The sequence below is a fragment of the Fusarium subglutinans genome (assembly GCF_013396075.1).
Source record: "Fusarium subglutinans strain NRRL 66333 chromosome Unknown NRRL66333_c0000018, whole genome shotgun sequence".
NCBI lineage: Eukaryota > Fungi > Ascomycota > Sordariomycetes > Hypocreales > Nectriaceae > Fusarium > Fusarium subglutinans.
Genome location: NW_023502081.1, coordinates 327,710 through 354,469, shown reverse-complemented (window position 1 = coordinate 354,469; position 26,760 = coordinate 327,710). Strand labels below are relative to the sequence as shown.

The window sequence follows — 26,760 nt, the reverse complement described above, 5'->3', positions numbered from 1 at the left end:
TCGCTGCAAAGACCTGCTTTCTTTGAAAGTCTTATTGCAGCGTTCCCTGCCGCAACGTAATGGACTTGAAGCCGCGTGAGACGATATAATATGAGAACTGTTGTCTGTGAGACGAGTGAAGAAAGAATCACGATAGTAGTGCTTACCAAAGAGATTCCACGTCTTCAAAAGCCCGTCCACAAAAGTCGCAGATTAGCTGCGCGTCTTTGGAGGCAGGACTGGACGTGGATGATTGAGATAATCTCTTCTCACATCTGATAGAGGATGGCGAGTGGGACGTAGGAGCATTGCTACTCAGAGAGGTGTTGCATAAGGGAGGGGAGAGGGCTGGCTGATGCCATGGGGCCGAATGAGGGGTATTGAGGGAATTCAGTTGTTTCTGAGGCTCAGGCGAGACTTCTTGCATAGTTTTGAGAGTGGAACGAGTTTCTGTGACAAGTGTTACTTGATTGTTCGAGGTTTCTTGGTGTTGAGTGTCAGGGGGTGCGCTGAGCGTTTCGCCGCACGACCCGTGGTAACAATTGAAGTCAAACAAGCTGTCAAACTCATGGCTCTCAATACTAGGCAAGAGCCATTGATCGATGTCCCATCCGAAGTTGAGTTGCCATTGTACGTCGTCGATGTCGCTCGTCCAAGGTTCTAGGTGATGATCATCGTGGTCCTCCTGAATGGGATAAGCGCCAAGACTGAGCTTGGCGCTGACCCTCAAACAAGATTGACCTCAAGTGTCAGACGTAGATGAGCCCTGTTGGACTGGGCAGTCAGTATAGAATCCTCAAGTGTCGAGCCAGACGATTCCGCTCGACGACGAAAGATGGAATGAGGGGGAAAGTCCGGGGACTAGACAAATGGGAGAGAACCTGATTGAAGTATGGACATCTGCGACCCCCCTCTCACGTGGCTCAGACTCAGGGCCAATTCTGTGATTCGCTGGACCTGAGCGGTACGTATATCTTACGTGCGGCTGAAGCTGTTGAGGCTTGCATGGGTTGAAACTGTTTGATCGGATAGTTGAATACAAGGGCCATTTATCTCATTCGTCAGCTTCATTCGGGATGCATATACTGAAGGGCCGGTGATCACACTCCTTTTGCTTGAGCTCACCAATCACAATTTTGGCCCTGGAACAGGCTTGCCATATCCAACGAGTCTCCGATGTTGCTGTCAGTGCTCATTTAGTTCACGAATCCGAAAAACGGCCCTGATGGAGTCGTAAATGGTTAGACCAATAACGAAACTGGCCCTGATGGCTGCAGCACCATGAAATACAAATATGTGAGACACCTAAAAGGGTCTACAGAGAATCATCCAATACGGAAAATGGCCCATTTCGAAGCTCAAGTTGGAGGAGGGAAACGGCAATAACTTGTGTCTGGCCAGCCAGCTTCAACAAACACGGTGGGTGGATTGTATAGTCTATACATATATAAGGTAGCGTTCATGGCAAGATTGAACCTTTATTCAGACCCTTAAATGTCGCAATAGCTCCTAGCTTCTTTCCTAATTTAAATTGTAACTTCCCACTGAACCTATTTTTTCTTTCCAACAAAGCTTTCAGAATGACTTCGTCGCATAGCAATGCCACCCCTGCAAAGAAAGGAACTGGTCCAAGCGCACCGATGAATCCCAATGCACATGGAAGTCAAGAACAAAGTGAGCCCAGTTCTACATAATAATGGCAGCTATACAGTTTAACCTTGATCTAGACTATACTTCACCAATGCTAGAATGGCTGCGGCAGAGTGACGAAGATGAACCGTGGAGGGGCTTCACGGTAGTGGTCATGGATATGAATGACTGGCAGAGTCATGCTTCCTCAGCTCAGAATCGTTCTGAGACTTGGAGCACACAAGCAGAGGCTGGGTCTCAAGCAAAGTAGTCTACAGGATAAATGTGACATCATAGGGACCCAGGAATTGCAGGTCATCACAGAACATCACTGAAATCATGAACAAGGTCGGATGATAACTACTTGAAATCAAATTCACTTTATTGCTGTCTCTTGACTAGGAAGCCCGGGCTGCCGTTGCTTTCATAGCCCGGTAATTGATACAGACTAGGTTGCCCTACTAGTAAATCCCACGCTCATTTCTCTCCGAGAAGGACAAGCCATACATGACCATAGAAATACCTTGAGCCGGAAGCAAAGGTGCAGAGACCTGCTCAAACCGCAGCAACACAGGCATAAGTGCCCTTCCACAAAGCTTTGCAATCCTCGCCAACAGCAGGGTTCCATTGCGCAAACTGGGCCATAGTGATCCCATAGTGGTGCAAAACCTCTCGACACGTAGTCCCGGCACCGATGTAGTGGAACTTGACACAGTTCTTAACCAAACCCGCCTGGATAGGTGAAGGAGTCGCGAATACATTGTCGGCTCCTAGGTTAGGCTTGATGTCTCTCGTTGGGGATGAAGTGTAGCCCTTGACGCAGACGCATGCGTTGGTCCCCGCCCACAAGTTGGTGCAGTCCTCTCCAATGGCGGGATTCCACTTGACGAAGTCGGCGAGGGATATTTTGTAATAGTCGAGAACGCCTCGGCAGGTGGTCGTGGGACTGACGTAGTGGAATTTGTTGCAGTTGGCTACCATGCCTTCTTGAATGGGTTCCGGGGTTTGGATGCTGTTTCCACGGAATTCATCTGCAGAAGAGGGCTTCTCAGGAATAGGAGGCTTTGCAGAGGACTCGTAATCTGAGTTGGGGATCGAGAAAGACTCAAAATCAGGAGAGGCCTCGGGTGTATCGCCGTATGATGGCTCATCAGCCGACGTAGGCTTTGTCGTCTTGGATTCAACGCCGCCTGTTTCATCTTTGCCGGCAGCCCCCTTGACACAGTAGCTACCGATGGGATCAAGCTTAGGACACTTGATACCGGGATTTAGCGCCAAAAACTCATCCAAAGTAATGCTCCAGTCTTCGGCCATGATCTCGCATGTCTGGCCTGGTAGAGGATTTGTTTCAGACGTGCACTTCACACCTCGGCGATAAGGCGTGGCAAGAGCGTAAGGCAGCGGGGAGACGAGGCTTACGGCCAGGAGTGTAACGAAATACATGTTTTTAGGTCGGTAGATGGACAAGAAGGAAGACGAGGAAATGGGTGGAAGTATTGATTGGCAACAACATGTATACTTATCTAACTGGCCCTTCTTATACTTTCCAACCCCCGCAGCAAATAAGTCACATTCTGGGATTTCTGAGTTTTCTGACGAATATTTATACCTTAGCAATTGGTCACAAGTCAGAACAGAATGTCTAAATAGTGAGCCGGATGTGTTATTTGTAGTTGAAGCCCGTGGCTGAGAGCCTACTTTCACGACGGAGTTCATTCCCCGCAGTAATGAACTGGAAGTCCCCTCAAACTCGTCATGATGATGAATATGTACCTTCAGTCTTGCCACTCTTTGTCTGTTGGCGATGGAGACCTTTCTGAGGGATCATTGTGGCAGACTGTAGATTTTTTTTTAAAGTTATTGGTTGTAATGCTAGGAGGACGACTGCGGCCTATAAGGTTATGCTTTAGGCTGCGAACACAGGTGATTAACCTGAGTAAAGACTTTCTGCCAATAGGAATTAGTCAGACCGGGGTAAGTGTTTGGTCGCGGGCCGAAGAGGAGTCACTGAGTCAAGCTGAGTAAGGGGATGATAGTCGTGGCACTGACGCCGAGTCAACTTCTAGGTGCTGGAGCCTTTCAAGGAGATGCTTCGCAGATAATGCCTCTCGTTTTCTTACCGAGATACTGACCTCAATCCACTTCCTCTACCCCTATAATTTGTCAGACTTGAGGCTATGGTAATAAGGGAAAAATTAGACTGGTCATAGTAGAGAGAGAGTCTGGCAACACCGATCATTATTGGAGGGCGACATACCTGGCTACCATGCTGAGAGTCTTGAGATTCAGTAAAGGATGGCCCTTGATAGCCGGAAGTCCTGGATCGGTGATCGGCTTGCAAGTATTTCCGACAGATTAATCAACTGACATTTTTCACTCCTAAGACTCCCGATGCTGATTGAGGTAAATACTGGGTTTTTATGACTCTGAAGGATGCACTGACTTTAAGAGTAAGTAAATTGTGGAGCCTGGGCGCATAATGATCCCAATCCGGGAAAAACTGTCACCTTTCGGCATTCGTTATGATGCCGACGGGATTTCCGGGCTGTCAGCATAACGTGTAAGTACGCACGGCAAATAAGGCTCATCCATTCAAGATGTCCGAAACATATTTGTTTGGGTATAAGAGATGACCAGAGTCCTCATAAATTGATGTTCACATCAAATTCATCAAATTCATATTTATTACTAGATAGAATCAGCAATATTTCTCAGAAACCATGTCTGAGTACGGCTCTTCCCAATTTCTCTCGCGCGGGTTGAATATCTTCGCCATTTTCTCCATGTTCACAGGAACAGTCGATATGATCACCGGTCATAAACTCGTTATACCCGAATCAGAGCGAGCTCTCCTCCCATCCCCAACACTCGCCTTTGTGGACAACCAGCTTCGCTTCTTGGGAGCAATCTGGAGTGGATATGGAATGATACTCTGGTGGGCTAGTAGCAACCTTCAGACGAGAAAGGTGCCTCTTTCTTTGCTTGGAATCGCCATGTTCTTGGCTGGTATTGGGCGCTCGATTTCAGGGCTAAGTCTAGGCTGGACTCCATCGTGGCTCAAGATTGCTGCTGCCGTGGAGCTCGTGGTGCCTCCTTTGATCTACCTGTTTGGATTCTAAGTGTGTAACGGAAGCTCTTACATAAATGCAGGTTCGCCACTTTGGTAAAGTCTATTGTCTCATCGCTCATTCGGTGGCGTAGACTGAGCCAAAAACTGACCTGAGAGGAGAGTGCACGGGCATATCGATACGATTACTATGGATGTTACTGTTGTGTCACTGCGACGATTGTTTAAGAAGGGAGATGGAATGACCACTCTTTGACCTCAACTCAAAAGGAAATCATATTACAAATGAAAAAACACCCTATTATCCCAAGTTTCTGGAAAATGAAGATATATTCAGAATAAGGTACCGAGAGCAATGCGATACAAATCGGTATAGGATCATTGATCTTTGTGCTTACGGCGTAAGAAATGATACAGCTGGGAACTTGAGTTTGTCATGCAGGAATGTATAGAATAAAAAACAGAAGCCATGTCTGATAAACGGACTTGAATAAACATGTACAATAACCTTCCTCGTCCCCCAAAAGATATGATAGATAGGTAGCAGAGATTTGATCGCGAGTGTCTTTCTCAGCTCATTTGAGAGGTTTGAACCTGCGGTAGTCGCAGTCCTCGTGGTCGATGGGGCTTCCGCAGCCATGTGTGGGATCACGTTCAACAAACCCAGTATTCAAGTTGAAAAAGCATCGGGGGATCTCTCCCTGAACAAGGTTGCTAGTGTCAACGTCGTCACTATCGCCTTTGTTCAGTGCGCAGTCGATCAGAGCCTTGTAGTAGGTCTCGCGATCACCCAGACCGAAGTCTCCCATCTTCTTGTAGATATCTTCATCAACTTCGGTCCAATCTTTAAACTGATTGGGGTTGGGATTGTTTCGCATGATATACCAGCAGTACTCCTCGCCGTCACGAAGAGGCAACCAGTGCCGACCAGTGGTGGTTTCATCGCAATCCTCACGAGTGTTCTTGCTGCCGAGCTTATCGGCGACAAGATAAAGCTTGGAGGCCTTCATAACATCGTTGGCGACCTTCTTCTGGATGTTATTGGTGATAGAACCCAGGGTAACGTGCACGGTGTCAACGTCGTTGTTGAGAAGGAACCAGCCGCCGTTGAAGAACTTGGCGATCTTGGTCTCGTATGTATCCCACACGGGAGCGGGGAGTGAGTCATACTCGCCGTCGTTTTCGCCGCCTCCAGTAGCAATTCGGAGGGTATTCTCGAGCTTGACTGAGGCATTCTTGAAGAGGTCGGCAAGACCGTCTGATATAGTAGCAGCGCCGTCATCCTCATCCTCGCCCAAGGAGAGGCCGGACATGATACCTGCCAAGATACCCATACCGGCAGAGATGCCATTGCCCTGTATTAGTAATGATCAGCAATGGAAATATCGGAACTGGAGACAGAGTAACATACCACTCCAGGCATAAGGCCACCAAGGGCATTACCCATGGTCGCGGCCGCTGAAAGCCAGCCCCTCATATTACCTCCCCCTTTCTCGCTTCCGCCAAAGTCCTCGAGCATCTGCCCGATCTTGAGACCATTGACCAGAGTCTCGGTGGTCAGCCGGCGGTGTAGCTCGGCGAATTTGCCATGCATGCCCTTGACGGCCTGGAACGTCCAGTACGAGTTCTTGCCGATAAATGTCTTGCCATACTTGTCGAACTGCTCCTCACAACCGATGCCGTTCATGGGGTTGCAGGGTGTTCCGAGGAGGGCACAGTCGCTAGCACCAGACTTGCCGTCAGTGCCCCCCATCACCTGGTCCTCAAGATTCACGAGCCAGTTCTTCGAGTGCTCTGTGAAGATGGCGGTTAGTATTGCCGTCTTTAGCTGGGGTTGGGTGAGAGAAAGCTACTTACCCCAGTGGTTCTTGATGAATAGCTCAAGGGAGACACCGGCAGCGGTTTCTTCCCAGAGCTTCTCGACGCCCTCGATGGTCTTGAAGTCCCAGCCCTTGCAGAACCTTTCCTTGTCATAGAAGATATCGTTCGCGCTGCCCCGCTTGGAGAACAATGGAGAACCCTCAGCCGCGGCGGCAAGAGCCAAAAGAGCGGTGGTGGTCTTCATGGTGAAAATACTTTGTGAGAAATAGATTGTCTTGTAGGAAGGGATAGTGAACTGAGCCGATGAAAACTTGTCTCTCAAGATTTTCCACTGCGCAAGAGAGGGCATATATATACCCAACATGTTTCATGGCCCAGGCTCTTCAGCATCTTGAGCTTGGAAGCTGGCACAAACGTTACTTGGCATCGTAACACCATTGGAGCTCTTGTGTAGACTTTGGGGGCCGGTGATGCATTAAACACTGCAAAGGATTCCTGGCCCAAGCTTGTAGCAACTGTGATGATCTGATTGATCCCGGCGTGTGAGGCGAAAAGGCGGCGTTGAGGTGGGGGCGGACTTTTATGGAGATGGCGTGGCTATCGCAATCAACGCCGCCCAAGACCAGGCCAGGATCTGAATCCATAACAAGGCAATCTAGGATACATGCTTTGCCAAACCAAGGACTTGATGTCTCCGATGGGTACCACTTCGGTACTAAGCTGGGCCGACTTACACTGTAATAGGCGTTCAAGACAAGGGGGCATAGAGTCAAGCGTAGCTATGGCATTTTCAGTTGAGACTTGTCGATGAAAATATAACCAGTGCACATTGTTTCTTATGGTATAATGTCTAAGTTGTTAGCTAGATGTGTTATTTACAGTTGCGGCTTGTGGCTGAGAGCTTAAATCAGCAGACAGAACTTAGTGCACATTGTTTCATCATAGTTAAGGTTCGAAATAAGTTTAAACAGCCATAACTATTTCCAAGACTTGTTAAGCTTGTTCTACCAGGATTAGTAGCCCCCAACCAGTAAAGGAGACTCGGCTCAACTAGTCCTCCCGTCTTCCCGTCCGTAGTTCGGCGTTTACTAAATCGACCACGGGCCCCTGCAGCGAAACAGGGTTCTAAACAACATATCGCCAAGAGCTTAAACAATCCTAAAAGTTTCTAATTGTTAATGATTTTCGTCACATCAAATCACGCGGGAGCATGGGATTGGGCGCTTCCCCAGATCATGACTCGCCGGCTTGCCAATGATGCCTGGTCATGGTGGGGTCCGGCAGATGTATGTCAGACGGGAACCCCCTGAGAATTCACAAAAGTCCGAAGTTCTGACGTCCAAGGTTGCAGTGAGTCTTACGCCAGGCCAATCCTTCACCCTTCAATTTATCAACAACATCACATACTGCATGACATTGTTAATAGAAACCACCTGCATGCTCAGCCTCACTTGATGCAACTCTGATCTTGGACGTGTTATCTGCAATTGGAGATTGGGCTGATAACTGGACAACACAGAGAGCTTGGTAAACTGTCAAAGTTCTAAATAGACCTCTTTCAACCTAATGATAGGAAACCCTTTGCAGCAAAGTCTTGTACTGGTTTGATAAGCTCGAAAAGGTCGAGCAAGCTTGTATCTCTCAAGTGGCACGATTCCAGACTTTTCTAGTTCGAATTGGGCCAGAGAGAACCGCCATTGTTTCCGTACTGACACTGCCGGTGATCGTTGCCTTGACATCCACTGCCACACCCCAGATTGCCCTGATTGGCACCATTGTTGTTACCGATCTGATTGACGTTGGCATACGCCCAATTGTGGTCGTAATAAGAATCCGAAGCTCCTTGGCCTTGACCAGCGCCACAGTGCGTGTGAGTCTGATAGTTGGCGTATCCATTGTGATAGGACATCAAGGGCTGGTTCCAAATAGAATGGCACCCTGACTCAACATAGTTCCACTGGCATGTTCGCGTATCAGTCAGAGTATGCGTCTCGCCCCAGGAGAAGCTGAAAGTTGCTTCAATGACTTCGCCGAACTTGGCGCTCAAACCAACAGTCCAGGTTTGAGAGACCGAGAAACCAACTGCAATAGCCTCAGTACACTGGTCGCAGTAGAAGCAATTTCCCACCTGGTGCCAGGCCTGGTACCAGTAGCCCCACTCCTTCTAATCCCACCACCGCTGGGTCTCGCTATAGCAGACTGGAGGGGCAGACTCTCTCTTGGTGAAGTCGTTGATGAATGCGGCAGATCCATCGCGGGCGGTGTGGCCAGGCTTGTGCTCGGCGCTCCTGACTCTGTTCTGGTGACGGATATCTTTCAGTTGCTCACGGGTGTATTTGTTGCGATGGACCTCGACGGTTCCGTCCGGATGAACGATCTCGGTGATGACATCGGAAGATGGTCCGCGAATCTTAAGGCAGATGGGGTCCGTGGTGCCTTCGACGCACTTGAAGAATGTTGTGTTCTCTGGGGGCTCGGTGTTGTCCAGCCTGATAGCAAGGGGCGTGGCATAGGCGGTTGCCACAAAGGATAGAACAAGAGTGCTGAGGAAATGCATGATTGTTTGATAGTGGTAGATTGAAGTAGATGCTGTTTCTCAAAGATGAGCTTGAAAGACTGACTGTTTATAGAGACTTGTATCCTCTATATATACTGATATCGTGGGAGTAAACATTACATCCAGTTGAGCGACATTACAACAAACTTTCAGTTCAAGCTTATCACGATACTATCAGCGCTTTACATCACCTTACATCCATAAGATGCCGCATACCCGTGAGATACACATAGAAATGATATATAAAAAAATGCCGTGTATCCGTTATAGGACTTCACGATTCAACCGCGGCGGCCGACGCCAGCTCACAGTAGGCTAGAGGATGATTTATATTCCCCGTTTGGGTGATTTAAAGCCTGATAAAGCAAGCTCTACTCAGCTGAGAGGCGTTTTAGAATCGAAGTTGGCCAGAGTATCTATTTCCCGTAGAAGTCTGACTGAGTTGGCTTGATCAAGAACCTGAAGGTCCAATCTCACGCCTAAAAACGCCACCCACTGAACCCCCGGATCCTCGGTGTTTTCTTCTAAATCCATCTGCATCTGCGATAACACGCAAAGTAATCACTTCGAAAAGGCTGTACGATAGCGTGATAAAATAAAAGATATGCGGTCTTAAGAAGTTGTCTATTTTTTGACAACTAAATTGGTGACTGGAATTCCTTGGATGCCGCGTAGACTGGCAATCTACTAGCAATGTGAGGTCTGGATGATGGAAGAGTAAGCCATTTAAAGATGTACTGCTCTCGAAGACGAACCGAACGACATTATCCATGCCCATCTCGATGGCAAGAGTGAGAGCCAATGAGAAGTTGTTGCAGTATCTGCGGCACTTTTCGTCATGCTGTAAGTAGCGTGGAGCTCCCAGCCACGGAGAGAGACTCACTTCTCCAAATGTAAATTGGAGCCTTGACAGGAGATGCAGTGTGACTGCAGGTGTGCAACCCCTTGAGTTTCCGAAAACTAGAGGATATAACGCATTCAAGAAGATATCGTCAGAATCTGAAGGTGTTGTAGTAGCCATTCGACACCAAATCTCTGATAAGACTGCGTAATCATTAAAACTTTCGCGTTGAAGGTCTTTGAACAGGCGGTTGGAGATGTCTGGTTGTAACAGCATACCGTAAACAATCCTATACATAAGTTTAACGATGCAATCTTCAATGTTGCTCTCATCGCGATGGCCGTAGTGGACTTCAAGCAGGCCGCAGCACCGACTTCTTAGCCGGCCCTCCATAACCCGGCCTTGGGCTTCCATCTCTGACAAAGTGACATGTTTTGTGCTTATCCCTGACAGGCTCGTATCCCCCCGAGCCCACTTTGGTGTGTCAAGTATAGGCCGAGTGTCGGAATGGGGGCGAATCCGCGGCACCTAGATGTATTGAAATATGATAAGTGATCGATGAGCGACTTGATCTTTTCCTTATCGAAGATGACCCAGCGGGATTGCTTGGTAACTTTAAAGTTACTGTGCCGGTCAGTGTCTGGTTTGAATTTTAGCTCCCCAAACTGTTTGAGGAATTTCCTGAAGCGAAAAGAGCTGGCGCCTTGGTAGCCCGTGGTTGGCTCGGCAGACTCACCGGCTCGTTTGAGACCATAGTCTCTTTGCAAAACCTGGCCTTCACTCAACAGAGCTTTGACGCTTTCCAGAGCACGTGAGACGATATGCCGAGTATCCGGATTGTATAACACCGCGTTAGCGTTGGGGGAGTCTTGCTTCAACAGTCCGACCCGATCAGACCACTGAAGGAAAAGCATCTTCTCAACATCAAGCTTCGTATCTAGAATAGCGGCATATTTTCCCATGTCACGCGCTGCTTTGATCATAGAGAAGAGGTCGACGCAGTCTTTGAACAAGTTGACTAGAGCCACGGCCCCGATGGTGAGGCCAGCTACTTCCAATGCACCTGTACAGATTATTGCGCAAACGTGAAAAATGAACTCCAAGAGGCTGGAAATGCTAGATAAAAACAGAAGCTACGGTAGTAGAGGTGGAGGGAGATAATGGACAATGCCAATTACCAAGTTGAAATATCCAATACCGAGCCACATGGCTCAGCATCACTCACATTGGATGCCTTTTCCAGAGGGAAGCATTGTGTAGGAAAACTGGACCTCGACCTCAAGCGACGAAAATGTTTAGCCAAGTCTAGCCTAAACTTAGGGCACTTTTTGCCGAGTTTATTTAATTCTCTTCTAAAGTCTTATCGTTTTCTCGGTCCTCCAGGGGCAGGGTAAAGTGTTGAGCAGTAGGACATCCTGGCTTTGATCGAGGCCTTTGATCGTCAATGAGAAAAAGACTTAGGTTAGTCTGTCCTTATATCTGGTATTATTGAACTCATCACTTAATTTCCTATCTGATGATAGAAATCACATCTCAATTGAATATAACTGGCTGTCTAGCTTGCAGTTGAGACTGTTGGAATTTATCGTCTTTTGCAGTCTTTTCCTTGTTGTTGCTCTTCACCTTCAAAATACTGGATATGGCTAGACCCATCTGCTGAAGTTTCCTCCCCTCAGTTTATGATTATCCCATCTACCATCTCAAGCGAATCTCAACAGCTGGAGGCTAGAACTTCGCCAGGGCCAATATGTCCACCATTGTCATTGCACCCATTGGCAAATCGGGACTCGGTAACAGCGGCGCCTTCCCGTCCATTGGTGCAGCAGCCTGGCTGTACTACCTGTTAGTTATGAAGTTCGTTATCTCGTAGACCTCTTCCTTACCTGGGATTTAACCAGCCTGAAGCTGCCACCAGCAGCATTACAAATGTTTAGGCTTGGGTTTAAGGCCCCGTTTGGCATACGACAGCCAAGAATACGTTGTGACAGGACTCCCATTGGGACGAGCAGTAAGAGTAGAGTTTCGATGTTCATGATCGCGATGCTTCTATGTTGACGTGAAATGCTAGAGAGAATGGTAGCATCTCGTTGCACTTTATATACTTGGTCGTCCAAGGTAGTGGGCCTTTGCAGCACCCCTTGCTGCCGCTGCCGCTGTCGTCCGATCAACTGACGATTCCTGACCTTAGAAGAGTAGAGTCGGTCAGTCTTTCGTTTGCTCCATCTTTTTGCAATCCAGCTCACAGCCAGGGATTAGGTAGGCTCTTGTGGTACAAGCCAGGTATCCACGCGTATCGTAGTGAGATGCTTCTCATTGGTCCCTTGGTCGCGTCCTTGCTTGTATAACGTCGTTCTCAGACAATCAGTCAACATGCGATTGACATGTCAAAAATAGCACAAGTCCATGCCATCTGTCAAAAACCTTTTCTTCTAATCATAACACAAAATCGACGTATCCGCCATCCTGAACGGATCAACCAGCCCACAGGGTAAATCCCCGTGTGCCATTCGTGGCATAATTTGGATGATGAAATTAGATTCGCGACAGTGCACGGCCGGCAGTTGCATTTATGCGTAATGCCGCAGTAGTCAAAACTTAAAGCGTAGTATTTTGGTTTCACTAAGGATGTGCAATTTCTCTCTCGTATTTAGACCTCAGGCGAATATAAACTGAACTCTGTTTACAACGATAGTACGTAGTCTCCTTCAGGACAACGGAAGAGCGGCAAGTTAATGTGTACAGATAAAGCGCTTCTTTGTGCTTGTGATTTTTCAGACTCGTTTATATGATATGGTGCTGGAGTATGGAATAGCAAACAACAGCTTGGTTTTACTTACAAGCTTACAAGAATTGGCGACAAGATGTACTTCCCAGAAATGCTTTAAATATTTTGAATGTTTTGCTTTCTCAACAGTCAGTGTCAGCCGATCTACCCGTGTCATAGCATACGATAAGGTTTTTGTAGCGGGCGACGATAGCGTCACTTGCATTTACCCAAGACAAATAAGCCTTCAATGGCATTGCCTCATTTCATCTTATTAAGACAATGTAACTTCAAGTAAACTCACTCATGGAAGATAAAAGGCCCTAGTCCCCTCGCCATGTATCTCACTTGCAAGCTGCTATCCTCGGATTGACTTCGTCTTTGAGCCATCAGCAAAAACACTTTCACTCGTTACCAACATGCAGCTCAAGACCCTCCTTGTCTTTACTGGAAACCTGCTCCCAGTCTTTGGGGCAGCAACCAAATCTTCCAAGGCCCCCGAACCTCAGCAACCGGGCATTGTCGCCAACTGCAAGTCATACTACCTTGTACAAAAGGGTGAAACCTGCTCCTCGGTCGCTACCAAGAACAAGATCTCCCTATCCGACTTTGAGAAGTGGAATCCCAAGACTGGTACTGATTGCAACGCCCTGCTGGCAAATGCATACGCTTGCGTTTCCGTCACCCCCTCAACTCCAGCGAAGAAATACTCCCCTACCCAAGCTGGCATCGCCAAGAACTGCGCCAAGTACGCTCTTGTTGGCAAGACCACGACATGCAAGTCGATCGAGACGCAGAACAAGCTTTCCTTTGCCGACTTTTACAAATGGAACCCCGCTGTTGGCAAGCACTGTCAGGGTCTCAAGAAGGGATACTATGTTTGTGTTGGTGTTGAAAAGGCTGTGACTCCGACACCGACCACTCCTGAGAATGTCACCGGCAACAAAGCGCCTTCGCCGGTTCAGAAAGGAATTACCAAGTCGTGCAACGAATACCACCGTGTTTCTAAGGGTGACACTTGTTCTGCTGTTGCGTTGGAATTCAAGATCGACTTGGATGAGTTTTACAAGTGGAATCCTGCCGTTGGGTCAAAGTGCGAAAACCTTTGGGCTAATTACTATTACTGTGTTAGCGTTGCTGGTCAGAAGGCGAAGACAACTCCCGCCCCTAAGTAGAGCGGTATATTGAGGGACCTCGTTTAGTATTGCAATATCTGTTTTAATTCGCATAATAATAGTAATTCGCTACCTTTGGATTATTTCAAGGGCTATCTATATACACTAAACTGTTCCAATTATTGACGGTATATAATATTTACATGCCTTGTATCTACTTCAACTCATGAATATCATTAAAACAACATCCCCAATCCGAGAAGGGCTCCAGCGGCCACTGTCCAAACCATGTACTGATGCTTGTTGGCTCCTGAAACAGTGACTGGTGTATATGGTGCCTCTCCAGCTTCCGATGAGCCACTGTGTGTGGACTTGGGTGCCTGCATCTCTTCGGTAACACTTGCTGCGGTAGCCAAGGTCGTTGTGACACCTTGCTGACCCTGATGAACAGCCGATGACGGCGAAGAATTTGCCGAGGCACCAGGCTGGTATGCAGAGACAGCTGTCTGAGTAGCACCACCTTGCGTCGCTTGAGGCTTGCTGTTCTTGGGCTCTGGTGAGCCTTGACCTGGAACAGAAGGCTGCTTGTCGCCCTGTCCTGGTTGAGAGCTTCCATGTGACTCTGAAGCTGGAGCAGGAATATCGGGTTGGCCGGTCTGAGAGCCGGATTGAGAGTTGCCTGGTGATCCCTTCGTAGGCTGTGCCACAGGATAGCTATGGCCGCTAGCATCTACCTGATAACCTCCGATACAACCAGCAGGCGTTGTGATCACTGGAGGTCCATAGCTCCCACCGTTACTGCCAACAGTGACATATGTGGTAGTAGTAGCTGTTTCGGCAACTACACCAGTGGAGCAAGTAACATACTCGACTACAGTCAGGCAAACAGTCCAGACGTTGTAAGCAGTGGGGTAGGGCGTTGGTAGATGACCTCCAGATGTTGTCTTGACGATAGTGGCACCGGAGGTGGAAAGCGACTTAGAGCCAACCTTTGTGGTTTTGGTAGATGAAGAACCGGACGACGAGGCTCCCTGGCTGTAGGTTGCATACGTTTGAATATAAGTCTGAGTCACTGTAGTACCCGAAGACACAGGTAGAGATGACCCAGCTTGGCTTGTAACAGAGCTTGGCAGAGATGTTGATAGAGAAGCCTCACTCTTTGTAGTCGCTAAAGACGATGTTGTCGAAATAGTCGAAGTAGCTGAGGGAGCAGAAGTAGAAACCTCTAAGGATTGGTTGCTCGTACTGGAGGAGCCCTGGCTGGCGGAGGAAGAGGTCGTGGGCTGTACCTGGGATCCTGTTACTGTAGATGTAGTCACAGTAGCCGATGTCTCAAGGGATGAAGTCTCATCACAGTCATCGGTTGATGTTTCAACACTGGCGGTAATGGTGGATAGTGAGCCTGTAGCAACAGTAGTAGCTGTGGTGGACTGTGCAGAGATCAAGGTTTCTGATGAGGTCTCATCGTCGCAGTCATCGGTTGATGTTTCAACACTGGCGGTAATGGTGGATAGTGAGCCTGTAGCAACAGTAGTAGCTGTGGTGGACTGTGCAGAGATCAAGGTTTCTGATGAGGTCTCATCGTCGCAGTCATCGGTTGATGTTTCAACACTGGCGGTAATGGTGGATAGTGAGCCTGTAGCAACAGTAGTAGCTGTGGTGGACTGTGCAGAGATCAAGGTTTCTGATGAGGTCTCATCGTCGCAGTCATCGGTTGATGTTTCAACACTGGCGGTAATGGTGGATAGTGAGCCTGTAGCAACAGTAGTAGCTGTGGTGGACTGTGCAGAGATCAAGGTTTCTGATGAGGTCTCATCGTCGCAGTCATCGGTTGATGTTTCAACACTGGCGGTAATGGTGGATAGTGAGCCTGTAGCAACAGTAGTAGCTGTGGTGGACTGTGCAGAGATCAAGGTTTCTGATGAGGTCTCATCGTCGCAGTCATCGGTTGATGTTTCAACACTGGCGGTAATGGTGGATAGTGAGCCTGTAGCAACAGTAGTAGCTGTGGTGGACTGTGCAGAGATCAAGGTTTCTGATGAGGTCTCATCGTCGCAGTCATCGGTTGATGTTTCAACACTGGCGGTAATGGTGGATAGTGAGCCTGTAGCAACAGTAGTAGCTGTGGTGGACTGTGCAGAGATCAAGGTTTCTGATGAGGTCTCATCGTCGCAGTCATCGGTTGATGTTTCGATGCTGGTACTGGTGGAAAGCGAAGCAGTAGTAACTGTAGTAATCTGAGACTCTGCAGAGGTCGAGGTCTCTGATGTTGCCTCAGATGTAGTTGTCTCTGCACTGGTAACCTGCGACGATGTGGTTTCTGAAGAACTAGCTTCTGTCGAAGTGGTCTCCGTAGTAGCAGCCTCTGATGTAGTCACAGCTTCAGACGTAGTCGCAGCTTCAGATGTAGTGGCAGCTTCAGACGTAGTAGCAGCTTCTGATGTTGTAGTCTCAGGTGCTCTCTTAATACCCACATCGTTCCTATTGAACGCGCTAGTTCCCTGATAGCTGTTGATCAAAGCACAGTCACCGCTTCCAGCTAGATACAATGCAACAACACAAATGCTCACAGCATCGCATCGATCCACGCAATCTGAAAACTCATCTCCGTTTGAATAATAGGCAAAGATATTCCCGTTGACTGTAGAAGTATCGCATAGAATATCGAATTTGTTGTCGTTGGGGCCAGTGTAAACACTGCCGGATAATTGACTGCAAGTTGAAGATGCTATCACACTTGGAAGAAGAGACAGGTTCAAGACCAAGAAGGCCCCGAAGCGCATTGACAGATGCATGCTGAAAAAGTATATGACGAAGTGGCAATGCTTGGAGTACGAGAGGAGGGAAAGTGGATGATTTTAAAGTCTTCTTATCCGTATAATGAGCCTCTGAGAGATGCCTTTTTCTAATGGCTCTATTGATTTTTTTTTAGCGCAACTAGGTTGTTTAGGCTGCCCAAGCTTGCAGTAAATCGCAGCTAGGCAGGGGTCAGCGCACCATAAACTGTTGAGGCAGAGCCAGGCATATCAAATCAATTTCATTATGTATAAGTTCCATGCAGCTCAACTGAACTATTGATCCCACTAAGCCCGATCTGATGGACTATTGATTTCACCACTGAGGCCGACGAGCATCTAAGTTAGACCAAAGAAAAAAAAACAAGCCTCAATAACCCCCCTTTAAAGCGATTGAGCTTTTTTTATTTTTGGCTTTTACAGGTTTGCATTTGCGTGACTCTCTTCACCCATTTTTGTTGATTATACGCTCACAGTCGTTATCCCAGCACACTCGCTCAGGATGATCCGACAGACGTACGTCACCGCTTTTATAGCAGCTTGTTTGGTGGCAGGCTCTCAAGCCGGCCCCTGTAAACCAAGCTCCCGGACAACTGAAGGCCTTACGGATACCACGAGCGATGCTCCGACCACTCTCGGCTCCACAACTGTATCCAGCTTTGGCGAAACCACTGCGGTCGCATCCTCCTCCACTTATCTCTCAAACGAAGAATCGAGTATCGTTATCACGGAGTCCGTAAGCAGCACAGAGACGTCTGTGGACCCCAGGGAAACATCTACCACTGCCCTGTTGACAACCGAAGACACGACGACTGAAGCTGCCTCCACTACTGTCACGACGACTGCATCGGAGGCTACATCGGCTATACCTTTCATCAGCAATACTGGATTCGATGATGACGATTCATCTGTCGCGCCTTGGGAACTCTACTACGACGAGTTTGCCGTATCCATCGCCTCTGGTGTCAAGCATGACGGACCCAACTCTGCTCTCGTGGCCAAAACCCTAGGGGCGAGACTCCTCATAGACTACATCAGACAGCCGCTCCAGGGTTCCATCACTGCTGGTGTTACCTATACCATGTCCGCTTGGGTCAATGCAAACTCCCTCTGCCCTGCTGTTACGCTCATATGCTCATATCAAAGTAACGCTTGGACGGATGCCACGCCTATTGATCTCACCTCGAGTGTAGACCAGTGGAAGTATGTTTCTTCGACTTGCACCTACACGCAAGAGCAAATTGATTCTGGGGGCTTGTATTTTATGATAGGGTTGACTTGTGCTTCTTACCCAGGACAAGCTTATATAGATACTGTGGACTTCTCAGCCTAGACGTTGAATGGGGCTCATTGGATAATGTTGAAGATGTGCATAGCAGGGATTTGAAGAAATCTGCTTTTTGATCGGGCACCCTGGACCTGCAGGGCGGACATAGCAACTTCAATTATGACGCGGTAGACAAGGACTATTTTTTCGGGTAACCCTGCCTACGGTCCTTTCGAGAATCGTTTTTGGATGCTGACATATGCGCCAACAAAAACTTGAGTCTCATTGGCGCTTGGATAAGCCGTAGTGGAGGTCGCGCTGCGTCTGTGTTTGTAAGCATAATCGCCAGTTCTGAGAGCTTAGATATTGGCAATACCACAGAACATGATGTAGGCTGAGTAATTAGCTATCGCGAGATGTGACTGAGCACACTATATAAGCGTTTCAATTTTTTGGGTGTAAATGTTACTACAGCACACAAGAAACGAAAATATTCACAAAGCTCCCTGAGAATACATTAATCTCTCACACGACGGTGGACCATAAAGAAATACTACGACCAGTACGCAACTAATTGATATACCTTGGCCAATGACTAACACAAGTGAAGAAGTATAGTTTGGACGATATCCCATCCTTAGCAGGCAAAGTCGCCCTCGTCACAGGAGCCAAGTGAGTATCACCGCGCTTGCAGCAACATACAACTAATAGCTTCTGTAGCACTCCAGATGGCATCGGCTATCACATCGCACATCAACTCGCACTCAAGGGAGCAAAAGTCTACATCGGCGCCCGCAATCTTCAAAAAGCAACAAAAGCTATCAGAACCATGCTTGCCGAATCACCGCAGCTAAAACCCGAATCTCTTGTTCCATTTGCCGTTGACATGGGAAATTTCAAACAAGTGCAGTTCGCTGCGAGAAAGGTTGTTGCAGAGGAGCCCCGGCTTGATATTCTAGTCAATAACGCTGCTGTTATCGCCAGACCTCTTGATAAAGACGGCAATGGCATCTCTGTCTCATTTGGCATCAATCACCTCGGCCCTTTTCTTCTTACTAGGGAGCTGTTACCGCTGCTTAACAAGACTCAAGCTGAACATCCTGGGGTGCGGATTGTGAATGTTGCTTCGACGGCTCACTATGATGTTCCGACGGGTGCAAAATTTGGATCGCTAGAAGATTTCAATAATGCCTATGGTAGTGAGAATGAGCCTTTAGCTAATTATCTTCGGTACGGCTACTCCAAACTCGCAACTATTCTGCACACCAAAGAACTTCAGCGCCGTTTTGACCAAGAAGGCGTTGACATTCTAGCCCTCAGTGTTCATCCCGGAGGGGTTGCAACAGATGGAGCGGCAGGATATCTTGGGGGGAGAGACAACGACGTCTTCCGATCGAACCTCTCACCTTTCGAGGGTGCCATCACGCCTCTGTTTGCTGCTGCCCACCCGGAACCAGCTCAGCACAGAGACAAGTATGCTGGATCATTCATCATGCCGTTTGGTGGACTGAAAGAACCAACCGAGGATGCGAATAACGCCGAGTTGGCGAAACAGCTTTGGACAACGTCTGAGCAGGTGGTCAGTAGTGTGTTGGACTGTTTTATTTGGAATAGCATATTGATGCCAATGGGGGGCATTTTCAATATTGGGCAAAGGCCATAGTGACTCGTTTCTATAGATTTCTTGTAGGTTACAATCTTCTCGGTACACTATTTTATTGGGCCATCTGAATATATCACCATTTCAACAAAACTGAAGAGAAATTCAGGTGAAGGATCTCCCCAGACAAGGGGGACTCTACTTACATTACCCCGACAGCTAATGAATCTTTCGACTAAGCAATCATTTGACAATCAGCTCTTGGCCGCCATGATTCTTAGTTAAACAAGGCACTATCAGAACTTGAATCGCTCATCCTACCAAACTCATTCAATACAACCGCTTGGCATCGCCCTCCACGCCCGAACGATGTAAACAACACCTGACTCTCAGCCATTTCCCAACATGGCAACTATAACCACCAAGCAAAACTCCTCTTCTCCACAAGACCAAACGCTGATCTCTGGGGTTTCCCCAAAGTCCACGAAAATAGTGAAAGGGCTCGGCTAAAGCGGGGCCGTCTCGTCTCTGTGGAAGTCATGCTCGTCGGTATCAGCATTGTCTTGGCTTACTGATAGGACTTTGCCTTCAGCTTCGTCGGGGGACCATTCGCGTGGCACTGGCCTCTCGCTTTTCAAGCTGCCTTTGCATTATGGGTCATCTTTGTGGTGTTTGGTGTACCTGAATCACCTCGTTGGTTGCTCAACCATGGGAAGAGACAAGAGGCCATAGAAGTGCTGTCAACAGTCTATGATAACCCAATTGATCACCCTGATATCCCGCGAGAGGTCCATTCAATGGAGACGGCGTTGTCCATTGAAGCTGAAGCAGCGAGAAGTACTTCTTTGGCTTCCACATTCAGAAAGGATAAAGTTAGCACGAGATACCGAGTCTTTCTTGCTTGGTATGTGCAGTTTATGAACCAGACTGGCGGTATCAACCTGGCGGTTTACTACATCTTAAGCAAGTCCTTTATCCTGATGCAATAACTGAAATGCTAACGTATCCAGCTGTTCTGACCGCCAACATCGAGCTCGAACATAGACTTGCACAGATCATTGCCGGCTGTATCCAGCTGATGTTCCCCATCGACTCCTTGCTCCCAACACTGGCTTTAGACAAGATGGGTCGTCTATCTACCATGATATGGGGGTCTGCTGGACTGTCGTTCTCGGTGATGATGGTTGCCGCACTTTTATCTCAGGTTGATGATATATCACGAGGCCGAGCATTTGCTGCTAGGTCAGTAGCTTTCTTCTTCACCTACATGCTCGTCTTCGGTGCGAGTATGAACTGTGTTCCGTGGGTTTTTCCGAGACATAAACCGTTGCTCGAACCAAGGGAACTGCCATTAGCGTCAGTTCTAACTGGCTCTGGAATTCCAAAGTAGTATGCCTTACTCCCCAGCAAGTTTCTCTGTTTATTTGAAACTGACGATTTACAGGTCATGATCACTCCCGTCCTCATTAATCGTCTTCAGTGGAAGGCATATCTCATTTTTATGGCTACCAACCTCATTTTCGTTCCGATTATCTTCGTCTTGTACCCCGAGACGTCTAACTTGGTTCTTGAAGAGGTTGACAACATTTTTGCTCGTGGTGAGAATATAGTTCAAGTGGCTAGGGATATGCAGAAAGAGCTTGCTCTCTATGAGCTGTTGGCGGATGATTATCCTGAGAAGGCAACAAAGGTGGAAAGCAAGCCGCATGAGAAGGGTGATGAATTTGTTGAGCATGCCCAAGCTTGAGCTCTAGGTCTTCAATAAGAGCTGGGCTATTCATGTTCATCAGATGGCATTAAGAGTATGCGGTGATCCAAGAAGCCAGAATCATCAGAGCCTAAAACATTAAATACAGGTTCCAGATTTGAACACGATTGCGAAACCCATCATACGACCGGGCGGTGCTTCAAGAGCATTGAACTCGGCGGTGAGCACTCGTACAAAGATTAATTAAGGGTGAGCTAAAGTCAAGGTTCCTGACTATCAAATTTAGGCTACTCAATAGGTATCCATGCAACTTGTAGGCTAATCGGATGCCGGCACTGACTATTGAACTGCCGGGATATTAAGCTTTGACACGAGACGACCAGCAGGTATAATTTATAGGCACCGGACGACACGGACGTCAACACGAGCAAAATGAACTATAAGAAGCCTAAAAATGGCGTTTCATCTCGTATTTATATATATTAGACTTTTAGAACCCTAGTGCTGGAGAATAGATGTCAAAGGACGACAAGGGTGAATGCCCAGTATATATTGTTCATTCTCCCGCTGGCACTACTCTTATTCCAACCTGACATTCAGAACAGAAACTGATTTTCTTTCCCACTTACTCAAAATCTGCGCCAGAGGTAAGTACATATGATAGATCCCCATGATCAGTTACAGAAGGCCACTATGCTGAAACTCAAGCAGCACCATTCATCTATCTATCTCACCATGTTCGCCCGAGCCATCCTCCTCATCGCCTTCGTATGCAACGTCTCAGGCACACCCTATGTAGTCACCAACCCCAAGGACCTCCACAGCACCTGGTCCAGCGATGACTACAGCGCCACACCCGATCCCCAAGGCCATTCCATCCGATGGGCGTTTACCGTAAAGGGACATAACGGTGTTCCCGACCCAGGAAACTTTGCAGCTTCATGCCACGGCCTGCAGGTCGTTTCTGATGACCTCGATCTGAAGGGGAAGCCTGACTTTGAGCGCTGTAACGACATGGCGTACGAGGCTCGCCAGTACTTTTCTGGGCAGTTTACTACTGTCGAGGTTCGGCGCACTGATTATCCTGATCTTGGGAAGGAGGTGCAGATCTCTGCTACGGCGAATTACAGCTCGACCAACGATAATATTGTTGGTGAGCACTTGAAGTTTGGCGATTTTCAGACCAAGTTCATTTCTACACCTATTTAGGGTTGGGATTTCAGGGTAGAATAAGCTGTCCATGATTTGTGCGTAAAACTCAATGTATATCTCACTTTTGACCTGAAATACTGTCGTCTTACTGTGTGCATGTGTTTATATTGGTCATCCTGCCATAGTGAATAGACGTCTATTGGTGGTCAGGAACGTCAATGTCAAAATTGCATGTATATCGAGAATATTCCATGGTGCAACGTGGCGCTCATAAGTATGTCACCCCAGCTCTAACATCCAACGTCCGTAGTCATGCGTCATAGTGTTTGAGTGCATTCATCCACTCCCTCAATGGCTATATTTCTCAAAGGTGTTTAGAGATGCTCTGGTCCTCGGCCGGCAGAAATATACACCCGGCTTTCACTCCGAGGATCGCTTAGCTAAGAACCTATCCCAACCCACCAGTTACCCCTCCCTCTTCCGCCCTCGGATAAAGCACCAGCTATCGGAAAACGATCTCATCACCTCTTAATCGACTCGAATTCATTTCTCTTTTTCAATCTCCCTTTGCCTGATCAAATACTCTCTTATCCCTTAAACAAAATGGCAGAATGACTACCTATCACATCCGTGACGTTGATAACCGGGTAGAGGGGCGTCTCGCTCTTGTAACCGGAGCTAGGTACAACATGCACCTATATGATCCGATCGTTTCAATTCTAATTACTCTCAGTGGTGGAATCGGCTCAGCTATTGCCAGAGCTCTTGCGGCAGAGGGCTGCGATGTCGTACTTCATTGCAACGCCAGTCTGGTGGGTTACCCAACCCAACGGAATGCCTCATACTAAACCATCTTTCCAGCATAAAGTCGAAGCTTTGTCTAAAGAACTAATATCAGCCCACCCCGGTCAACTGTTCCCTTGTGTCTCAGCAGATCTCAGCTCTCGCGACGAAACTCGCGGTTTGGTCGACAAAGTGTTCCAAGACTCTAGCATCTCCGCCAAGCATAAAGCAGTGTCTATTCTCGTTGCGAATGCTGGTCTTGGTAGGCGCATCCGAGATATCCAGAGTATCGAAGAAGATGACTGGGACTCGGTTATGGAAGTTAACGCGAGGAGCCAGTTTGTGGTGGTGAAGGCCTGCTTACCTGCTATGAGGGCGCAAAGCTGGGGTCGCGTGATTCTGGTCGGGAGTATTGCGAGTACTGGTGGTGGTATTAATGGGTGTCATTATGCGGCAACCAAGGGTGCTCTGAGGTAAGATACTGATCAATGGAGCATAAGAGAAAAGAACTGATTTCTGGAAGCTCCATGGGTAAGAATCTTTCAACTGTCTTGGCAGGTGAGGGAGTCACAGTCAACACTGTAAGTTATAGACAAGCTGTCCCCACACAGATATTAACATAAGGTCCAGATTCTCCCCGCAATGATTGGCTTTACAGACATGATCCCAACGCCCAAAGAAACGTGAGTACTTTTCGTCTGCAGTTGGAGGTCTCGGTAAAATAGACTGACACGAGACATAGAACATGGACAAGGAAAACGGACCTGGAGGAACTCAAAGAAACAGATCCTGGCCTGGCTATTGCAGCGAGTGTCCCTGTACGCCGATTGGGCCATCCTCAGGAGGTTGCCAATATTGCTGTCATGTAAGTATTTCTCTATCATTTTGGATAACGACTGACATTTCAAAGGATGGCAAAAACTGGATATCTCACAGGACAAGATATCATCCTGTCCGGTGGTTTGAAATAGACCTCTGGTTTCTCAAGGCTCTCTAGATCCGTACGGCTCTGTTATTTCAGGTGCGAGCGACAAAGACCAAAAAGAACATACAACACCGGGGATTCGCTGGTCGTCACCGACCCAACTACTAATCCGGCGCTTCGCAGCTTGACGATGGGGGAGCGGACGGGACCCCGTATTCTCTACGAGCTTTGGTCGTATGTGGAAGGATGTCTGAGTAATGTCAGTTATGCAAGAGGACTCAGGCAGATGGGAGGAGCATAGAGCGTTAACTCCTGGGTCTAAATGTTCCTTTCCTGTAGCTAAGATCTAAAAAGGGGACTGTTGATTCATCAAGATGTCTTATAAAGTTATAATAGCTAAGTATACAGTCTAGCAGTTAACTACCTCTATCTCTCGCTAACAAACTGACATCTTCACGGTAAGTCTGCAGATATCATCATGCGTAATGAAAGGCAAGCAAAAATTCAAATTTTTACTCAATTGACAAAAGATAAGTTTCTGGAGCGACGCAGGCCTGATTCGAACAGACGCCTCCGAGGAGAATAGATTTCTAGTCTATCGCATTAGACCACTCTGCCACTGCGCCTTGATGCTCCTGATTGGATAAAACTCTCAGCCTTAGTCATGTTCATATTCCTATAACGACTCCACTGTCATTATCATCTCCATGTCAATCGATGAGCTCTCGAGGCCTATTTCAGCTGAAACCCTTCAAACCCATTCTCAGTACAGTCTTTCAGCGTCTTGGTATAAGTTGGAACGCCACCAAGGTAAATCAAGCACTCGCGCGGCTTGCCTGGGATATTATCCCCCATATACCACTAAAACACGTTAGCTATCTGGATTTCATCCCCGAAAATGAGTTCAACATACCGACTTGGTGCTGGGTAAAAGAGAAGCACTGGCGATGTTGCGGACTTGTGCCCCCCACTCAGCCTCTGCATCTTTACAGGCTTCAATCTTATGACGGCCATGGGCCGACATGTACTTCATAACCTTGACAATGAACTCGCCCTGTGACTCAGCACATGTCGGACCATTGCACAACGCCGTGGGTGCTTGAGGTCCATATGTGAAGAACATGTTGGGGAACCCAGCAACAGCCATGCCGAGGTACGTTTTTGCACCAGTCTCCCACTTATCTGCGAGTTTAACGCCCGAAACGCCTTGGATGTTGATATCCTTCAGACCGCCAGTGATGGCATCGAAACCCGTTGCGCAAACTACGACATCAAACTCCCACTCCTTCTCAGTTGTCTTGATACCGCGTTCTGTGACTTCAACAACAGGCGTGGCGTTGACGTCTACCAGGGAGACGTTGGACTGGTTAAAGATCTCGTAGAAACCGTTCTCAAGAGAAATTCGCTTACAGCCGAAACTGTATGGCTGTTTCTCTGGAGCTAAGATCTCCTGGCAGCGGGGATCCTTAACGCGCGATCGGACCTTGGATTTCCAAAACTTGTAGGCTTCTGCATTCGCGTCCTCTCGAAAGATCATATCCTGATAATTCGCAAGCCAAAACTTGAAATCGCCATGGCTCCATAGTTCTTCATATACTGCACGACGCGTCTCGGCGTCATCACTGAAAGTGTCGTGGGGATAAAAGTTAAAGTCGAATCCGCCAAAGCTAGCAAGTCGACCTTTGAAGACCTCGTTGTAACGCTCTTCAGTAATTGACTTGTCGTTTCGCGAATATTCAATCTGTTTCATGGGCAGTGCCATGTTGGGCGTTCGTTGGAACAGCACGAACTCGGTTGCAACTTGGCTAAGCTCTTGTGCGAGCTGGACGCCAGTGGAACCTGTTCCGATGACTGCAATCCTCTTGCCCTTCAGATCAGGTTCCTTTTCGGGCCAGTAAGAGGGATGGATCCAGAGACCAGCAAACCTGTCGATACCCTTCCAGTCGGGTGTGTGACGCTTGGCTGCGAAGCCAGTGTTCAAGAGTAAGTATCGCGCAACGAATTTCTTGCCATCCTTACTCTCAATTTGCCATCTACTCGTCTCCTCGTCCCAAACAGCTTTGGAGATATATGTGTTGAAGAAGGTGTCCTTGCGAAGATCCCATTTCTCAGCGACGTAGGAGAAGTACTCTCTAAGCTCGGCGCTGCCGGGGAAGCGTTGTGTCCAGTTCCAGTCACGCCATAGCTCGGGGTCAGAGTATTCATAGTGGGGTATGGCACTGTCCACTCGAGCACCTGGGTACCTGTTCCAGAACCATACACCAGCGTAGTCAGAGGCCATGTCGACGAGTTTGACACTGTAGCCTTCTTCGCGGAGTCGTTTGAGTTGGTAGACACCACCGAACCCGCCGCCGACGATGAGTGCGTCTAGGACTGTTGTGTTGACGGTCATGATGGATATTCTTTTGTATAAGGGATTTAAGAAAGACCCTCGGTGGATAAGATCAGAATGTTTGGTATAACTCAAGCCTTGGTCGACTGTCGATGTTTAAATGATACAATGCTTTGTTAATGCCCCTAAGAGTCATGTCTATTGAAGCTATATATAAACGATTCTTATCCTTCAAAATCACTTCCGCTGTCAGTCTTCGGAAGAATCACAACATCAAGAGACTCCGGGAGCATCGGAACCTAGGCCGAAACACCTGACCAGGCAGTCTGAGCTTCGGCCGCCATGTATATCTAGTATGCTAGAACTAAATTCCACATTTATTTGATCCAAGTATAAACATACTCGACTAAGATGCCATTGTTTTT

At 47.8% G+C, this 26,760-nt stretch overlaps 11 protein-coding genes across 11 annotated transcripts; 5 read left to right on the top strand and 6 right to left on the bottom strand.

Annotated features, from left to right (window-relative positions):
- Positions 1-2,163: 2,163 nt before the first annotated feature.
- On the bottom strand, positions 2,164-3,051 carry FSUBG_2137 (uncharacterized protein; the record flags this gene model as incomplete). The annotated part of the gene is made up of 1 exon (XM_036679879.1): positions 2,164-3,051. The coding sequence occupies one exon, from the start codon at positions 3,049-3,051 to the stop codon at positions 2,164-2,166; it is 888 nt and encodes a 295-aa protein (XP_036542413.1).
- A 1,277-nt stretch (positions 3,052-4,328) lies between these two features.
- On the top strand, positions 4,329-4,727 carry FSUBG_2136 (uncharacterized protein; the record flags this gene model as incomplete). Its single annotated transcript, XM_036679878.1, has 1 exon — positions 4,329-4,727. One exon carries the CDS (start codon positions 4,329-4,331, stop codon positions 4,725-4,727), a length of 399 nt encoding a protein of 132 aa, XP_036542412.1.
- A 523-nt stretch (positions 4,728-5,250) lies between these two features.
- On the bottom strand, positions 5,251-6,740 carry FSUBG_2135 (uncharacterized protein; the record flags this gene model as incomplete). The annotated part of the gene is made up of 3 exons (XM_036679877.1): positions 5,251-6,030; positions 6,087-6,469; positions 6,533-6,740. The coding sequence occupies 3 exons, from the start codon at positions 6,738-6,740 to the stop codon at positions 5,251-5,253; spliced, it is 1,371 nt and encodes a 456-aa protein (XP_036542411.1).
- Positions 6,741-8,162: 1,422 nt separating this feature from the next.
- FSUBG_2134 (uncharacterized protein) lies at positions 8,163-9,053 on the bottom strand (the record flags this gene model as incomplete). Its single annotated transcript, XM_036679876.1, has 2 exons — positions 8,163-8,636; positions 8,697-9,053. 2 exons carry the CDS (start codon positions 9,051-9,053, stop codon positions 8,163-8,165), a joined length of 831 nt encoding a protein of 276 aa, XP_036542410.1.
- Positions 9,054-9,691: 638 nt separating this feature from the next.
- On the bottom strand, positions 9,692-11,147 carry FSUBG_2133 (uncharacterized protein; the record flags this gene model as incomplete). The annotated part of the gene is made up of 5 exons (XM_036679875.1): positions 9,692-9,755; positions 9,809-9,894; positions 9,937-10,183; positions 10,423-10,957; positions 11,120-11,147. The coding sequence occupies 5 exons, from the start codon at positions 11,145-11,147 to the stop codon at positions 9,692-9,694; spliced, it is 960 nt and encodes a 319-aa protein (XP_036542409.1).
- A 1,930-nt stretch (positions 11,148-13,077) lies between these two features.
- Positions 13,078-13,833, top strand: FSUBG_2132 (Autolysin; the record flags this gene model as incomplete). Its single annotated transcript, XM_036679874.1, has 1 exon — positions 13,078-13,833. The coding sequence occupies one exon, from the start codon at positions 13,078-13,080 to the stop codon at positions 13,831-13,833; it is 756 nt and encodes a 251-aa protein (XP_036542408.1).
- Positions 13,834-14,009: 176 nt separating this feature from the next.
- Positions 14,010-16,568, bottom strand: FSUBG_2131 (proteoglycan; the record flags this gene model as incomplete). The annotated part of the gene is made up of 1 exon (XM_036679873.1): positions 14,010-16,568. The coding sequence occupies one exon, from the start codon at positions 16,566-16,568 to the stop codon at positions 14,010-14,012; it is 2,559 nt and encodes an 852-aa protein (XP_036542407.1).
- Positions 16,569-17,070: 502 nt separating this feature from the next.
- On the top strand, positions 17,071-21,182 carry FSUBG_2130 (light induced alcohol dehydrogenase Bli-4; the record flags this gene model as incomplete). Its single annotated transcript, XM_036679872.1, has 7 exons — positions 17,071-17,771; positions 18,454-18,507; positions 18,556-19,414; positions 20,014-20,368; positions 20,446-20,737; positions 20,797-20,824; positions 20,880-21,182. 7 exons carry the CDS (start codon positions 17,071-17,073, stop codon positions 21,180-21,182), a joined length of 2,592 nt encoding a protein of 863 aa, XP_036542406.1.
- Positions 21,183-21,878: 696 nt separating this feature from the next.
- Positions 21,879-22,352, top strand: FSUBG_2129 (uncharacterized protein; the record flags this gene model as incomplete). The annotated part of the gene is made up of 1 exon (XM_036679870.1): positions 21,879-22,352. One exon carries the CDS (start codon positions 21,879-21,881, stop codon positions 22,350-22,352), a length of 474 nt encoding a protein of 157 aa, XP_036542405.1.
- A 554-nt stretch (positions 22,353-22,906) lies between these two features.
- On the top strand, positions 22,907-24,049 carry FSUBG_2128 (uncharacterized protein; the record flags this gene model as incomplete). Its single annotated transcript, XM_036679869.1, has 7 exons — positions 22,907-22,977; positions 23,029-23,107; positions 23,157-23,551; positions 23,602-23,659; positions 23,709-23,761; positions 23,821-23,943; positions 23,989-24,049. The coding sequence occupies 7 exons, from the start codon at positions 22,907-22,909 to the stop codon at positions 24,047-24,049; spliced, it is 840 nt and encodes a 279-aa protein (XP_036542404.1).
- Positions 24,050-24,735: 686 nt separating this feature from the next.
- FSUBG_2127 (cyclopentanone 1 2-monooxygenase) lies at positions 24,736-26,395 on the bottom strand (the record flags this gene model as incomplete). The annotated part of the gene is made up of 2 exons (XM_036679868.1): positions 24,736-24,864; positions 24,917-26,395. The coding sequence occupies 2 exons, from the start codon at positions 26,393-26,395 to the stop codon at positions 24,736-24,738; spliced, it is 1,608 nt and encodes a 535-aa protein (XP_036542403.1).
- Between the last annotated feature and the right edge of the window lie 365 nt (positions 26,396-26,760).